At 41.2% G+C, this 18,101-nt stretch overlaps 1 protein-coding gene across 3 annotated transcripts in view; it reads right to left on the bottom strand.

The window, feature by feature from the left end:
• LOC309358960 (uncharacterized protein) overlaps nt 1-18,101 on the bottom strand; it is a 104,673-nt gene that overhangs the window by 65,041 nt on the left and 21,531 nt on the right. For all 3 annotated transcript variants that reach the window (XR_014163675.1, XM_081892302.1, XM_081892301.1), the window contains one exon: nt 16,174-16,286. Coding sequence is in view for 2 of the 3 variants with exons in the window: in XM_081892302.1 (XP_081748428.1) it covers nt 16,174-16,286 (113 nt within the window). In the remaining variant the exon portion in view is untranslated. The remainder of the gene's footprint in view (nt 1-16,173; nt 16,287-18,101) is intronic.

The following is an 18,101-nucleotide window of genomic DNA, read 5'->3' on the forward strand; positions in this document are numbered from 1 at the left end:
AATGGCATCTCATACAGTAACTGAATATTGTTTTCACGTTGAAAATAAAATTTGGAGACTCCTGGGACTAAAGTATGGTAGGTCTCAGGCCTACCCTGGAGATGAAGATGTGTCACATTAAATAATAGCAACCAGATGTGGTAATTAATAAAGGAGGGGTTTTGTTTTTTTTAAAAATGGGGTGTCCAGTGTTCACATTGATCTGAATTTCTTCCAAGCACTTTTCAGATGTTATGTGTATCAAGAATGAAGGCACGCGTGGATTTGTGATATATAATAATAATAATAATAATAATAATAATAATAATAATAATAATTTATTATTTGTACCCCGCCCATCTGGCTGGGTTTCCCCAGCCACTCTGGGTGGCTTCCATAGAAACCAGAAAACACTAAAATATCATACATTAAAAACTTCCCTGAACAGGGCTGCCTTAAGATGTCTTCTGAATGTCCGGTAGTTGTTTATCGTTATAGTGAAGATTCCACCTCCAGCCTATACGTGTTCCTTAGGATGTCTGAACAAAGCCCTTGGGTGTACAGGATGGGCTCTGCTCATGCTTTCTAATGAAGACCCATTGTTGAGGGGACAATGCCACCACACACTCACATGCTACACAACTCGTATGCTTCTGAATAACAGAAACCACAAATAGGAAGAAGTGGTTGGCCACTGTGAGCTGGCCACTGTGAGAACAGGATGCTGGAGCAGATGGGCCATTGGTCTGATCCCGCAGGGATCTTCTTATGTTCTTACAGACATATAACATGTGGAAAGGGCTTCAGATTAGGGACATTATCATAAGCATATTTTAAAAAGTTCTTTAGTTAGTATGCTATTCTTAAGACCTATACCATTGCATACCACACATTTACCTTTTTATAAAAATAATGAATGAATTGCATGTCGCATTCACTCTTCACAAGGAGCTACATACATACTGATGCGTGCGAATCTCCCATCTAGGGCTACTAATATCTGATTCTTAAAAATACAAGTTTCCTGAGTGAACCTGTTGATCCAGAGAAGGAAGAGGGAGATCAGACCTTGATAGAGTATAGCTAGACACAGGGCATAGCCCAGTAGGTCATCCTAGAAAATATGGCTGGTAAGTACTGTATAGAATTTTCCAGATCAAGGTCGAAGCTAAAACTAAGAGCTAAGCTGGACAAGACACGAAATGCATGTAGATATTTAATACGCCTTCTCCATTGCATTGGGGTTGGTCTAGACGACGCTCAGCATACCGTCCAACTCTACAAATCTCTACAAAACTTTTTTCTTTAATAATAATAGCCTGAGGGTTGGTGGGGGGGGGAAGGGTATTTGGAACTGAGTATGGCAAATGGGTGAGGTCTTAAAAGCTTTTTTTAAAAAACACACTTTTGGTGACCCCACCCCAAGCTGTGATTCCCCGCTGAAGGTAAGCTGCTACTGGTACTAACAACAGCTTAGCTGCTCAGCCAAGGAATAAAACTGACATTATGTCAATGGGGTGGATCTCATATTCAGGCGAGTGGGTGTATTTTTGCCAAGATCACAGTGCGGCAGGGCTAAAAAAAATGCAGGCCATGTGTCAGGCTCCTCCTAGGGGCTGCTATGTTTAAGGTAAATAAAGTGCATTGCTTAGAAATATTAAGTGGTATATATATATATATATATATATATATATATATATATATATATATATGGTTAACTTAATGTTACCAAACAACAACAAATAACAGATCAGGTACGAAATCAGAGTGGAACCTGGTGGGTAAACCTGGCAGAATCTGATTCCATTTTTTAGGTCTTATCTGGCAGGGCAGTTTTACTTGTCCGTTAGATACTCTGTTCCCTCCGAGGCAGCATATAGGTCCAGACTAGTTTAGTTTATGCAGGAAAACTGTTTCCTGTGTCCTTCTCAGACCCAATTCTCTCAGCTCACTTTCTTGTAAATGTAGTACAGCAATACTCAAAACGAACGCTATGTGGGAATTAAGGTTTGTTATGTTGGCGGGGAGGGGATAACAGTTCAACAACTTTCAGGGACAACGTGGATATACATCTGGTCCAAAGACCCAGCAGCACCTTGCCGTGCTAATATTTTTTTAAAAAAATGCTACAAAATCGCATACAACATATTTAATCTGATATAGTTGGATGATATCTGAAACAGAGACCTGATGGAGATGTAGAAGCCCAAAAGCCAATTATTGTGATATCTGATAGCAAGCCTATCTGATTCATCATTTTTGGTCAAAAGTGCTTGTATATTAATAAAATAATGACTGGGTCTGTGGTCCCTAGGGAACCCCAAAAATCTTTATTGAATAGAAGTATTGAAAACTTATATTGGCTGTTATGGCTTATGCAAGACTAATGGGAGGAAATTTGTGGGGGTTTTTTTTACATGGATTAAATATTGAGTTTCGTGTTCTTTTTGATACAGGGCTGGAATGGTAAAACTAACAGACAGTATCAGGATCAGAGAAAATTAATTAGATTTAAAAGTAAATGGACTGTTGTTACAGTGACAAGAATGGAAAATTTAGCAGTATAGTCAAGTGTAATGTTGTTCTTTGGTAGTGATATTTTTATTTATCAACATAATTTGTAATTGCTATATTTGAATAAATGCTGGGAAACTTTTTAGAGAACACCCCCCCACCAGCTAGCTTTCTTTTCTTTCAGTGCTTTGTCACCTCCTTTTACATTGTTATTACAAACATATTATAAATTAATTGCATGGAAAGACACAACAAAATCCAAACTAAGGGTAGAACCAAACCTAATTCTCTAACCTAAGCCTCCATTCCTAATCCAGTTTGCTTAAAATGAATCTGAATGACTATTCTTTCCTTGCTGAAACAATGCAAACTGAATCAGTCTTCAGGGCAGGGGAGACAATTCAGATATTGAGACAGGGCTTAAATACTATTTTGTAAGAGGGCAGCAGCAGTGGCTATCACGAGAATCATAGTGGGAATCACAGATACAAGTAACGTGTAGGTGGCTAGACACAGAAGGGCGGTTCCAGGTCAGTTTCAGAAATTTGCATGTTGCCTATTCTGCTTTGTTAACATATTGCCACATTTTAAATATCTTTGCTGTACGGTAATATTGATGTTTGTGTTTTGCTGCTCTTGTGAGCTCCTTTGAGGGCATTATGGATGGGAAAGTGGCATATAAATAAACTTAAAAACAACTCATTAGGTTCTCTCAGCAGTTCGGCTCCGTGAAGCTGCCTTCTCAACTGTGGAGCAAGTCCCTTCTGAAACTCACTGGGGTTCAGATACGCTGCCAAGGGGCAGCCAGGCACAAATAAGTTTGCTTTCTTTTTCCTGCTACAGTGTAGCTAAAAGAATTACCTAGCTTGGTGGTCTCAGTCTGATGCTTGTCTCTAGCCCTAAGAAATTTCGAAATTTTCTGAATATCAGTAGATAGCTACGTACATAATACCGGTGTATGTATATAATGAACATTAATTCTATTTGGCATTTTTTAAAATGAGAGGGTTGATGTTGTTCAAATAATACAGTGTTTGGGTCTCGTGAGCCTAAATATTGGTTAAGCCACAGAATAATTGTTTTGTTAGTTTCCTGAGCATGTAACCGTCCTGCTCCGTAAAGATATTTATATCATAGCATAAGCCGCCTTTCCTAGAAGGGATGAGGATAGGTTATAATGGTATAAACAGAAAAGATTGCTAATTAAATCTATATCATTCAGCTATGTTGCAAGAAGAAAAGGTAATAACATATGTTGAAATTAAATAACATTAAAAAAACTAATAAGATTAATATTTACCTGTTACTAACAATTCATTTTTTGCCCGACCTCAGAACAAGGGTCTGGGAGATCTTTTGCTTTAGAGAACCTTATGAAGAAGGGAATTCCACAGCAGGAGGGAGACACAACCACTTAGCATGTCTCTAGGCCCTCTTGCTATTTTGCTCATGAGAAATGATGTACATAGACGCTTTCTCAGCTGAATCTAAGTTTGCAATAGGATATAGTGGAAGAGAAGTCCCTTAAGAATATAGTAGCCAGTGCCACCAAGCTAATTTGGCGGCAAGAGTGAGCAAGTCTTTATTTATTTGCATTTATATAGCCACCCCATAACAAAAGTTCCTTGGAAGGCAACTACATATAAGCTTTCATCTCCCATCTCTACAACTTTATAATAGCATATGACCAAAAAAATAAAATAAGTCTCTTGATGTATGAGGGGTAAAAGGAACAAGAAAGACTGTAAGGGCTGAGATCCAAAGAACCACACCACTCGTTCCACATTTCCAAGGCCATCTTGACACTCCATGCCACATGGCAAATCAATTATGAAACAGGACGGGACCTTCCAGATCTGTTTGTGAGGTGGCATGGTGGCCTGCTGTAAAAGATGCAAAATATGCTACTGTATATATCCTATGCCCTTTTAAAATGTGGGAGGGTTTTTTTAGTGGGAGCATTATTGGGTTGTTACTAGTATTTTGATTATGTATTTTGTGTTTTTATATTTTGATTTTATTCTGCGAACCGCCCTGAGACCTCTGGGTATAGGGAGGTATATAAATAATAATAATAATAATAATAATAATAATAATAATAATAATAATAATAATAATATATGCCTACTGTATGGCTCTCTGGCCCACTGCCATAGGCTGCCTCTTAGGGGCATTTATTAGGAAGTAATCCCCCCCCCCCCGAAAAGGAAGTTAATAGCTCTGGATAAACATGGTTAAGCTCAGCGCAGATGTCATGGTTCTGCAAGTGTATATGGCTGCTGATTTGTATGTGCTATTGGCATATTGGTAACTAAGATATTCATCAGCAAGCCTTAAATTATTTAGGCTTCAATCTTACACATACTTGGGAGTAAGTCCCACTGAATGCAGAGGGACTTGCTCACAAGTAAATGTGGCCAGGGTTGCACTGCCAGGCTCCAGTCCTTCTCATGCTTTCCTGAGAGAGTATCCCATGGAATACAGTTGACTAACTTCTGAATGGAAATGCAGAGGATTGCAGCATTAATCAACATTAATCAACTGTAGTGTTAATCTCTTATCAAGATTTTCACCTTTGATTAATCTGTGCGGCTAAAATGGAAGACTGCTCCAAATTAGAAGACTTTTCTCCTTTTATACTGATTCCTCAGTATCATTCCAGTAATAAAGCAAAAGCAGCTGAAGTGGACAGTGCACAACTGAAATCCAATACAATTGTGTGTGTGTTTGTTTGTTTGTTTGTTTGTGTGTGTGTGTGTGTGTGTGTGTGTGTAAATGATGATGAGATTTGAACCTGTTCATTTTAAGCCTTTTGGTTCTAGTGTCCTATTTTAGCTGTCCTGGGGCTATTTATATTGAAGGGGCAGCAAAGAAATTTTAGAAATAAATGTATAGAGATAAAAGTCAATATCTTATATTCCAAATTCCCTGCTCAAGTAAAACAAAAGATTAAAGATAGATATGCCTTCTAATAATATATGCTTTAATTGTGTGTGTGTGTATATATATAATATTGCGAATTATCCTATATTAACAAAAAGTAGGCCCTACCTTTAGTATCCCTCAATTGCATCTGCAATGAGATTTTAGTATTATGCAAATATGTTTTAATATATATATCATTTATTAACTTTTAAAAATACATATGTCCCATGAAATGTTCCATTGGCTAGCTTCCTCACTAAACATATATATTAGGGCATTCCCACAAAATAATACTGAACATGTTCAAAGTTCAAAATTGCCTATTTAGGAGATCACCATAATTTTTCTGCGTACTTCAGGGAGCTGAAACAATAACGTACATATATTCCTCCAGCACCCCCATTTTTAAACCTACCAGAGAGAATTATGTTTTTCATAACCACGTTCATGTAGGCATATACGTACCTGAATTTGCTTAATTTTGTGCCCACTTTTATTTCTTTGTTGTGTTGTGTTGTGTGTAAACTATTCTGAAAGAGACTTGTCACTCTGGGTTTTTTTGCATGCCGTTAAGCAAAATTGATGCGCCATTATTATTATTATTAGGTATACTTTAAATAGGTCTGATTTTAACACCATTATGACCATTATGATATACATAGATAAAATATGGCAAAAATATGACCATGACCAGAATATGAAATGGAAGAATGGTATAAAGAGGTGTGGAATATAGCTATTCATGATAAATTAACATGTGCCATTAAGGTAAGATGGGGAATATTCAGGAGGAATGATTTTGAGGAGATATGGAGGGTGTTTGTAGAATTTGTACTGTTAGAATGGAAAGGGGTCAAACCATCACGAGAGGTGTTGAAATTTTGAGAGGCTGGATAGTTACAATGGAATAGTCTTGGTGGTGGAGTGCACATTTTTATTCTTATTTATTTGTGATTATTACTTAGTCAAAATAAAAAGAATGTATAAAATGTAAATAAATGTATAAAATATAAATAAAATAAGGGGGCAGGGGGAGAGAGAGACTATGACCACAATCTAGGAGAGAGTTAGCTATGTTTAACTCTCTCTCTTGGATATCGGCTCATGGCTAGAACATGAAGATGCTTCAACTCCTTGTGCCCTAACAGGCTATGGTTGGTGCAATCAGTTCCATCCCTATTTTCTACAGTAGGAGAGCAGCATGGCTTGGGGAAAATGCCTCTTCACTCCTCCAACACATACTGTCACTATTGGAACTGAACAACCATCTACTGAGGGATGTGAGAGCATGAATCTACTTAGCTGTTATGGGAAGTTTTTAATGTTTGAAGTTTTATTCTGTTTTTAGTCCTCTATTGGGAGCCACCCAGAGTGGCTGGGGAGACCCAGCTTGATGGGCGGGGTATAAATAATAAAATTATTATTATTATTATTATTATTATTATTATTATTATTATTATTATTCTCATCATGTGCACAGGCCCGGATGCTGAATTGTGTTTTTTTAAAAAACAAACAAACCAACAAACAAGCATTCCCCCCGCCCACCACCTGTTTGCACGTACAGCACACATCTAACAAATATTTGTGAAACCTTTAGCCAGGAGCCTACTTTTACATATGGAAACCTTTCCTGGATTAAAGAAACAATCATTCTAAAATTCCTGTCACTGCAGTGATGTCATATGGTATCCCCTGTTTGTAATGCAAAGGCTCCTCTTACAGTTATTTTCTCTCTCATTGAGGCTTGAACCACAGAAGTGGTTGCTCGATCAACTTTGGCCTCCTGTTTCATAAAGTTTCAAAGTCTAGTCACTTACTGTATAGCTGTGACCCATTAGCAGCTCTCCCTTATTATCCAGATTAGATTATTATAACATATATTTATGAATGGTAGATGTGTTGTAATTGGGCTGATAGAGAAATAGTTATATAATCTTGCCCTTGAGAATAACAGAAAACTAATGTGTGAATTGTGTATGGAGAGAGAGAGATAATTAAAAAGTAAGAAAGGAAAACAGAGGGACATTTCTGGTGAATTTTGTCCATTATGTGCATTTACTATAGGTAAGCAAATCTTATGTATTCAGCCAACATTTTGATTCTTATTCTTTCTTTCTTCCTTCCTCTCTCTCTCTCTGCTTGCCCAGTGAATGTTTTTGTGGTTTTTTTGTTTTTGCTTCTTGATTTTACTTTTGTTCACTTCTCTTTCTCTTTTTTCCAACGGAAAGTGAATGCATGCTATCAAATTGGGCAAATTGTTAATGAGAAAAGAAAATGGTTTTAATGTCAGCATTTTAAAAGAGCCCAAAGAGTTTCTTTTGTTGGATAGTACATATAGCTTGCTTGCCCTTTTTCAGGAGAATGAAAATAAAACAAAAAGAAGCATACCAAGTTGTATATGTTTTGCATATAGGTTGATTGTGCTAAGTGCTGGTCTTAGTTTCTGCAGATTTGCTTGAGCTGAAAACTAGGATGACATGACGTCCAGTATAAAAGTTTGGTCCTTCATATCTATATATTGATGCTAGTAAGGAGGGGAACTTGGAAACATTTTTGCAATAAATAAACTGAATTCAAATAAATATACCTGCAGGTACAAATGAGCAGCTTTATTCTGAGTGCTATACTTTTGTCTATAAATAATTTATCTGTATATTATATTATAAACATGTGCATAAGCATGTGTATATATCTGTGTATGTTACTTCATCATGACGGGTAGCAATTTTGGGCAGCAATCCAGGCAAGGAACATGTGTTTAACCATCATATTTTTAGGCCTAGTTTTGCTTTTCTAGTTGTAAGTTGCTTTTATCTCTTTTTAATATTGTATTGTAATGTTGTGCTGTAATGTCGTTACCTGCCTCAGGACCTAAGGGGGGAAGAGCAGGTAATAAAAATAATAATGATGATGATGATGAACGGTATTTGCTCCCTGTTTTGACCCAAGCTATATTTTCAAGGGCAGGCTCCCACACTACAACACCTAAGGCTGATCCAAGAAGCCACTGTTTAATACAGGGCACAATGAAGAGGGAAGTTGCCTTGTGCAGGCATCAATGAGATGAACAGCAACCATGCAGAATTTACCCAGCTCCTATTCCCTTCAGAGGCACTTGCATGAGAGAACTTCCCTGACAGATTGTGTCTCGTGTGGTCGAACAATCTACCACCCATTCTGCTGCCTTACTGTCTTGGAGGTGGCTGCCTCATCTTCCCTTGCGACAGGGCCACCTCTGAAGGTTGAGCTCTTGTATTGTTATCATGCATCATGTTATCTACATATCTGTATCTGTTTAAAAGGCAGTTCCCAAAGTTCAATCGCATTCTACTCAAACACAACAGAGGATGAAGCTATACAGTTGTTTGGCAGTGGAGCCGACTGCCACAAAAGGTGGTGGCCTCTCCTTCCTTGGACGTTTTTAAGCGGATGTTGGGTGGCCACCTGTCGTGTGTGATCCAGTTGAGATTCCTGCATTGCAGGAGCTGGACTAGATGGCTATAATGATCCCTTCCAACTCTATGGTTTATGAACTCAGTTCTTCTTGGCTATGATGACTGTGTTATCAAAACAATGGCCGTCACAGGGAAGCAGGATTCTTTCCATAAATATTTTGCGTTCCAGCACAAATCCTCCCAATTTTCTACTCCAATACGAGACAATATGGGGGTAGGGAGAAGCTTTAGCTCCATTAAAACCATGTCCCCAAATGTAGTATGGAACAGTAACTTGATACTTGTGTTGTAGGCAAAAGCTTCCTTCCATCCTGACACTGGGCTGCCCTGGCCCTCACAAGGAGTTCATCTTGTGCGCACAGACCACACTAAGACATGCTGCACCCCCAGGAGTCCTTGCAATATACAAGTCTTTCTTCCATATACACATTCAGCACAATGATGGGTATTTTGCTGGTCCAACATCAGTACCAGGTCTCAAGCTACAACAGCCTGGAATAATTTGTTAATCTATCACAAGTTTGGTCACAGAACTTTCATCTTATTTGTCTATATTGTTACATAGATAGACTTTAGCTGACGTCAGTACATTGTTTAAAGGAAGGGGAGACAGCAGCAATGTTGTAAGGATTTAAAGGCGCAGTCAGAAGGCAACAGGACTGACACCACAGGTGATAATTTTAGCATGCCAATAAAGCATGTTGGTATTTGCACATATTCTGGGTGTTGTGGGGAAATAACAGGTTGGCTGCTTAATTGGTCTCATTTTCCATTGCTTCCCCAGATGATGCAATCACTTCAATAGGGGCTCTCAGTACTATTGAATGAAGGATCATACACCTAATGCTTCAAAGGACACTTCCTTTCTATAGGATAAAAACAAACTTCTATGCTCTTGTTGTTTAGCTTTCTTTGCTATGTCATAACCAGACTCATGCTCTGAATGACTCTCTATCAAAAAGTTCCCATAGCAAGAGGGTTGCTTAAAATGTAACGTTCTTTTATCCAGTGGCCCTAGGACTGTATACTGAGAGCAGGCATGGAGTAGTGGTTAGAGTATCAGATTGCTGAGCTGCAGCCTACCCCAAAGGAATAAAACTGGCTATACACTTTTTGAGCAGATTAAGTAGAACTCCTCATACCGGGATTTGCCTTTAAGCAGGATATGGGAGCAGGATGATTGTGCGTAAAGAGATGCAACTAATTTCGGCTTGGGGGGGGGGGAATCCTTGTTGTGCAAAGGAACAACACAAATACAGACAAAGCGCACTCCCACACTTTTGCATAATTAAACTCCTGAAAAAAGAAAGCTCTAAGCAGTGTAAAACCTGTCACCACCACCACATATATGGTCACATGTTTTTTTCGTGTTGCAGAATCTAGGCAATTTCTTCCATCTCACCACAATCCTGTAGCTACTAAAGTTACTTGGTCCTGCTGCTCAGGAAAGAAACTTGTGGTGTGCTTTTTTAACCTCAAGAAAAGAGAGAGCATGCTCACCAATTGTTTTTCCCTTCTGTGCCTTGAGAAAGGCCTTCTACATCCATTTCCGTGCCAGTCTCAAGTACACAAAGAGACCAGCAGCAAAGTATGACTTGCGTGTGGAAAGGGATTATGCCTCTTCATGGGAGAAAGTTTCTCTCTCCACATTGGTTGAAACAGAAATAATGAAGAGAACAATGAGTTCTTCAAAACTACCGAAACACTGTGAAGCTCTGGATGAAGTGAAAAGCTGGAACGTAAATTTAAGGCAAAAAACAAAACGAAATCTCATTCGCCAGATTATCTGGAAAATGGGGGGTGCAACAGTTTCTAATGATGTTGCACAATTATTGCTGTGTGTGGAAATGTGGATACAGATTAACGTGACCCTTAAAGTTTTTCTGACGGCACAGAAATCTGATGGCCATTTTAGAGCAATAATATGATCTCAGCCTACGTCCATCCTAAAACCATGTGAAAAGAGCAAAGTTGTGCCAGGCTACTAGATCACCTTCTTCCAGAATATTAATATGAAATTAAATATATAAACAAGGCTTCCAGAATGCAAGGGCAGTGACCCTAAAATATATAACTGAAATTTCTATTTATCTCTGGAGTGCCTTGCATTAGCCAACTTTGAGAGGCTGAAGTTGAGACAAGTTACTGAAATGATCTCAACAATATTTATTTAATCAACAAGGCCTGCTGTGTATATGTCTGTCTGTCTGTCTACCCGGATTGGAACAAGGCTATTGTTTCCTTTAATTAATATGTTGTACAATTTCCTCACTTTGACTCTAGGTTACATTTGCGCAAGAGGCCTTAGGTCTCTCCTATCTCAGGCAGGGCTATGGTCTCCATATAAAAATGTAAAATAAAAGCCAACGTAAGATATCTTTGTAGACCTGCAGTCTCTTGTCTAGGATATGCTCAGCCCATTTTCCAACCTTCTGTAGCCAGGTATTAAGCTACCTGCAGCAAAAAAAATGGCATTTAAAGATGTCTTATATCTGTGACCATTAGTTGAAACCAATAAGTGGCCTCCGCACTACTGGCCCTAGAAAAGATGTGGTATTTAAAACATGATGATTTGCAGTAATAACAGAAGCAGAAGACCCTCTTTCAATGCTGGCAACCGTTGGATGCCGCTAGCGATAGCTAAATAGGATTTTTGTTGTCGTTGTTGTTTCATCTCATTTTGCAGAAAGCTTTGTTCGTCCCTCTTCCCCAAGTGAGTCAGCAGAATAGCATGACGTTCCATATGATGGGAATCACCGGCTCGGAAACGGAGACCCACCGTTCACAAAGTGGCAATTGGGCTTCCCTAAGGAGGCAGTATTAGTTACTGGAAGGAGCCTGAGCTCCTCTCTGACTCCTCCCAGGTCACGATTCTGCTATAACAAAATGGAGGGGGTCTAGAACTTCCTTCCTAACCTATGCAGTGACCTCTACATAGAGAGCAACAGTTTTTGCTCTTGATACAGGGAGGGTCCCTGTGTGACAGGCAGTTGCAAACCTGTCGAATTACACTTTTGTATAGACAACAAATATATTTGTAATGTGCACACATACAAACACCAAAAATAATTAGCTTTTATATGATAAGGGCAGGGCCAGATTTAGGTTTGATGAGGCCCTAAGCTACTGAAGGTAATGGGGCCCTTTATGTGTCCAGCTGTCCTTTGTCAACGACAAATTGTTGCTGTTTTTTGTGCTGAATATATGCTTTCTATATATGCTATAGGTATCTAAAGCCATTTGCCACTGGTGCTGTATGTAAGTTTTATTTTATTTGTTTTTTATCTTATATTTTGGAAATGTACATCCAGGTTTTTTTTCCTTTATTTTTTGGGGGGTGGACCCCCAAGAGAGTGGATCCCTAAACTATAGCTTGTTTAGCTTATATGTAAATCCGGCACTGGATGAGGGGGGATGTAAGTGAGATAGCCAACTTGCAATTTAACAGCCCCCAAATTTACTACTCTTTGGGTTTTTTCTGAAATTGGCGGAGTGGGGTGGGAAGGCATAGTTGTTTTGTTAACTATTCAGTAGGGATGCAAAGATGCTGAAAATGACCAAAGAGCAAAATGACCTCCCAACCAATTCCCATAATTTAAATAATAAATAGTAACTTATGAATGCCTATAATCAATGTGTTTCCATGTGAGACATAGGGCACAACAGTGGAATGTGGAAAAACTTTAATCTCTAGATGGAGATTGTTTTAAGGTGATTGCTAGTGAACTCCTACCTATAAGAAGGGTATGATTTAGGTCTGACCTATAGGAAATATTTGGACTAATGAAATAGGAACTGAACAAGATATGGGTGGTTGAGGAGGGCTGTGACAAACTGGGATGCAAAGATTCATGGGCAATGATGACAGCATTGTATCTGTCCCTGATATGCATATTTGAAACAGAGTATCTGCTGTAGAAGGACACTTAATTATATTTGGGAGACACACAACGCACCCAGTTCAAAATCAAGAGAATCTTGTTCTTCGAATGCACAGAACTCTGATGACCAGTCACAAAGCTTCAAAGTCTCCCCAGCCAACTTGCTTTCTTGAACAGTTTTCTCAAGCGTTAGAAAAACCCAAAATCATGTTATGGTTTTCAAAAACTAAGGAAATAAAATGATGGACAGTCTGTCAGATAAAAACCACAAGGGGGTGGGGAGAAATGAAGGAAGGTGGGTTGGTACACCAAAGAGAGTGAAGCACCGAAAGGGGGAAAGGGCAAAGGGGGAAAAAGGCAACCGTCATTTGATTTTGAGGCCTTGTGTATGTCATTTGAAGGATACGCTGGAGTAGTGGAGCTCATTCCACAGCAGCAGAAAGACTCACATCCATTCCTATTTGCAGGTATGCCTATATGCAGACTCAATGAGTACAAACACAGACAAAATAACTCATATACTGCCAGCTTGGGTAGCTCATCCGGAACAGCATGAGACTCTTAACCTCAAGGTTGTGGGTTTGAGCCCCACGTTGGGCAAAAGATTCATATATTGCAGGGGGTTGGACTACATGACCCTTATGGACCCTTCCAACTCTACAGTTCTATGATCCTAGTATAATAATAATAATTTATTATTTATACCCCACCCATCTGGCTGGTTTTCCCCAGCTACCCTGGGCAGCTTCCAACAAAAGATTAAAAATACATTAAAACATCAGTCATGAAAAACTTCCCTAAACAGGGCTGCCTTCAGTATATCTTATGGATGCTTACTCAGAAGTAAATTCTACGGTGTCCAGTGGGGTTTCCTCACTAGAGAGTGTGTTCATGTTTGCAGCTTTAATGATATTCACTATTTAGACATTACTTCTGTTGTCAAACCCCAGTATATTAACACTTTAAAACTGTTTATGCCCAACTTGGGCAGAAGGATGAACTAAATATATTTATTTACTGCAGTTTACACCCCCATTCCTATCCTTAGGACCCCTCCTGGCTGAGAGATGGTGCCTTTCTGTCTCATACTAAGGTTGCAGCCCTGCACACATGTACTTGAGATTGTTCGCCTCATTCAGATCAGTAGGAAATTTTTCCAAACAGACATGCACAGGACTGATATGGTATGATATTGAACCCTTCCAGCATTTCTGTACCTAAATATTTATTTAAAACACAATGAGGGATGATGTAAGAGCTGTAAGGCAATGTGTGGCATAAAGAAAGGCCTGGCCCAAGACAATGGAAAAAACAGCACCCTGTCTGTGATGCCACCAAATCGTACTAGCACCTTTCTGAAGAACATTCTCGCACTTACAAAAAAGTGTGCATTATAGGATAATGGCTTCCTATGCAATTACAGGCCAAAATTGTCTTCCAGAAATGGTCTTCTAATAGAAAGAGATCTTGAAAACGCTTACTTAAAGACATAAAACGTAGCTGGCCAGAATACATTTTTTTTGGGGGGGGGCAGCTTTTCAACTATGGACTTTTATAAATCCATAATGAGCTTGTTGTTTCTCATTCTGTTCATTTTAGATTGATGGACAGAATGGAATTGAATGCTTAAATTTCTCAGTCACCAGAGAATGTGAAAACAGGCCTGAATCTCCTCCCTGGATATATCCTTCCTATGAATCCATACATAAACAACAACCCAACCTTCTCAGGAATTTAAGACAAACGGTAGTTTGTTTTTGTGGTCTTCATTCACTTCTTGGTCACACTAGGGCAAAGTCAACCCTGTTGACCTTTCTTCTTGCCTTAAGTGAATCACATCTAACCACTGCTTAATGGTAGACTTGAAGCTACATAAAGGTCAGCAGATAAAGGAGGCACCGCTTAGTGCAGCAACCTTCATGGCTGCTGTTTCGTCCACAGGTACATCACATTTGTTTAATTGAGAAGTATCAATATAACTGTGGGCCAGAGAGGTCTGCAGCCCGTACACACGAGCTCTGGGTTAATGCAAAAGGTAAACGGGAAAGAAAAGAACTGCACGTTATGGACCAAACCACTTTCTAAGTGATGACAAATTAAAATTCGTTAGGCTGGTAAGGACGAGCAGCATTTTTAGTATTGGCTGGAATTTTATGAAATCATAGCTTGCTCTATGGCCATTGTGGGGGTGCCAGTTGCTGACTCAATTTATATCTGAGATTTCTCCCTTTATGGTTGCCTTAACCTAAGCCTATCCAGTGAGCATGTGTCTGCTCATCCTTGTCAACGCATTCAAAAAACCCTCCTCCACCAGATGTGAACGGTCTTCCTGCAGTATAAGAACATGAAGCAGCATTATAAGTACGTAATTGTGAGGTGGGGAGCCAAACCGTTCATACCAGCCCAGTTAAACTGCAGTCCTAGGACTATAGTTGGGCTGAATCGTCTTTCATTGTCTTATCTGAGTTGTGGGTCACAGTCTTCAACTGCACTTCTTACATACAATGAAGGGAAATCTGGGTTTATTTCAGATATGTAACAAGTCGTTGGTACTGAAATTGACGCTTTAAAGTTGCACACAAAGCTGAGAAAGGGTAAAACAGTATAATTTGGTTTGGATATCTTCTGTTTCAAAGGGGGAAGCCTTAGCAGCTAATTGAATGGCTAGTTTCATTTCCATTTCAACCAGGGGGGGAAATACAGCATAAACTCCCTTACCTGCCTGATTTTTAAAATGTTGTCATTCCCTTTGAGAAACCCCTTTGACCTACCCCACTCCCAAACATTAGCCAAAGGCCTTTAGAAACTGCCTAGAGGCAAGAAATTCCTTTGGGCCGAAGATGGAAGAGTGGGGAGAAGACCCAGGTCTCTGCTGAGGGTTATTCTTTTTAAATTCGGCTATACTTCAATGAAACAGGAAGCAGTGCTAAAGATTATCACATCTCAGTCGAGCTTTACAGACCCCTTTGATTTCTGCAGGGTGAGGGGAGAACGTGACTCGGCCTGCCTCTCTTTTACTTCACCTTTCTTCCTCCTTTTCTTGAAAGGGCGCCTATGAAATTATATGGTCACATGCTGCCCCGCGCTAAGAAGTGATATCGACCAGCAAGTTACCTCAGCCTGGAGTTTCCTTCCCTTCCCTTCCTTCTCAAAAAGACGTCTGCAGCCCCAGCCTTGGGAAAGCGCTGCACTACAGGCCCTACAAACGACGTGACTGTTTTCTGCTCTGGTCAAGAGAGGGAAGGGAAACTGCACCGGTTTCCAGGGTCGGCAGGACGGCTCTCAAGGGCGCGCGTTGTTTAGTCTCTTAGCACTCTTTTGTTTAGTCTCTCCAGACCGCTGTGACCTTTCGCGCTAACCCTGCTGCTCACGCGGTTGTGGGGTTTCTTTTCCGTGTGCGTTTACGTGTTTCTCACCTGCAGCTCCCAACTAGGCGAGTCCTCTTCTCCGTCCTCTCCCTCGGAATCCGATCTCTTCCAGAGTGAGGCCTTCCCCTCGGACCGCCAGCCCGGACAGACGAAGCCACCACCTGCAAAGGAGCACAGCGTTCTCGATGTTAGCGCTTCCCAGGGCAAACGGGCTTCTTGTTGCATGGAAGGGGGGACGACACGGAGGCTGCTTCTGTGGGAAATAGGCGAGGGAGGGAGGGAGGGAGGGACGCAACAACCTCCAGTCGAAAGAGCATCTGGCCTCTGCTTACATCGGACGTCCTTGAAACTTCTTGGGAGACACGTCGCATGGATAAGGGTGGAGGGCACGCAGAAATGGGAGGCTAAGTGGGCTAAAGGCTCCTTTAGAAAGAAAGGGAAGGTGAGTGGCTGGCTATACATTTGATTATTTTAAAAAACCTTTCTCCCAAAGATCATTTTCTCACAATATCCCTTGCCTTTTCCGACGGGCGTTGGTTTGGCTCTTCCACCTGACTCAGCTCGTCTAGTCTTTTCAGACAGCTGTAGTCTCGGCTTTGGGCCATTCCTAGCGTGCCCTCGAAATTTAAAGGTGGGGGCATTTAAAGTATTTCGGGGATGGTGGCGTGGGGGAGTTTCTTGGAGAGGACAGATAGAACTTTTCTGCATCTTTCGAGAACGATCTCTGCTCACAAATAAGAAAAGGTAGCATAAAAGCGAGGCGTGCGGAACAGAAAAAAGGTTAGCCATTCACCTCCCCCTTTCCTGGGCAGGGGGAGGGGGAGGAAAGCAAGTACCCCCAGCTTCCCCGCAGCCTTTGCCTGCAAGGACGTGAGGATTTTTCATTGGGAGAGAAGGAAACGGAGGATGAGGCCTTGTTCGTGTTTTAGACGTGGTCTCTAGATCCTTAGGAAAGATCTCATTGCCTTCACTGAGAAGAACGCCATTGATCCCCCAACCTCCCCCCAATGAGCAGACAATCTTTCAGACTGAGTGGATCACGCCCAAATCATTGAGATTTGGAAGGTGCAAGGGCTGTTGTCGCCCGCCACGTCGGGCAAGAGAGCCTGTCGCGGTTTTGCAGAGCAGAGCTGACGGAGCTTCCCTCTAGTCGAAAGCCACCCCCTCAAAATGTCCCCTCCCGCCTAAAAAAAATTAAAAATACCAGTCATACGCAATAGTGGTGGTGAGGCAAGGGGGAGACAGGCGCTATGGTTTGCTTTTGCCCTTTTAACCCGCATTGAAGAGCACGGCTTGGAAGTGAGAGAAGGAGCTCAGATTCCCGCAACTACAGCAGTTTCCCCCAGACTGGTAGCAACAGTTGGCTGCCAATGCAAAGAGCCGAAAGGAAGGGAGCTAACCCACGGTGGCTTGGTTTTTCCAAGCGTTCCTCCTCAGACACCCCTCCCCTCCCAGATTGCTTAGGTTGGGATTCTCCTGCGACAGGGATGGGCAAGACACACGCACAGCAAAGGAGAGGCTCTGGTCGTGGCTGCTCCATCCGTGCACTTCCCTCTCTTTCAAGCGCCCCTCTCTGCCCTGTGTGCGCCTTTCCCTTCAGAGATGCTCCCCAGACTCAGAGGGCTTGCTGGAGACTGGGAGGATGGGCAGAGAGGGGGGATTCGGGTGGTGGTGGTTGTGCAAGAAGGCGAAAAGCGGGGTTCTTGGGCAAATGCACGTTGCTTTCGAGGCGGAGTGACCCACCTAGTGCTGCCTCCCTCAATCCAGCTCCATTGCCAGCCACCAACCCTGGCCAAGGAGGTGGGGAAGGGGAGAAAAGGTGGGGAAGAAACCCGAGACGCTCCTTTGCTTTTGCCCTGCATCCCAGCTCAGCAACTGGGCAGACTTTTACTCTTTTCTGCAACACCACCAGCCTGTCAAACCCCCTTTTATCTCTGGAGAAACAGCAGCCCTCAGCCTCGGCTGTGTCCCTCGCC

The sequence above is a fragment of the Podarcis melisellensis genome (genome assembly GCF_964234715.1).
Source record: "Podarcis melisellensis genome assembly, chromosome: 1".
Classification (NCBI taxonomy): Eukaryota; Metazoa; Chordata; class Lepidosauria; order Squamata; family Lacertidae; genus Podarcis; species Podarcis melisellensis.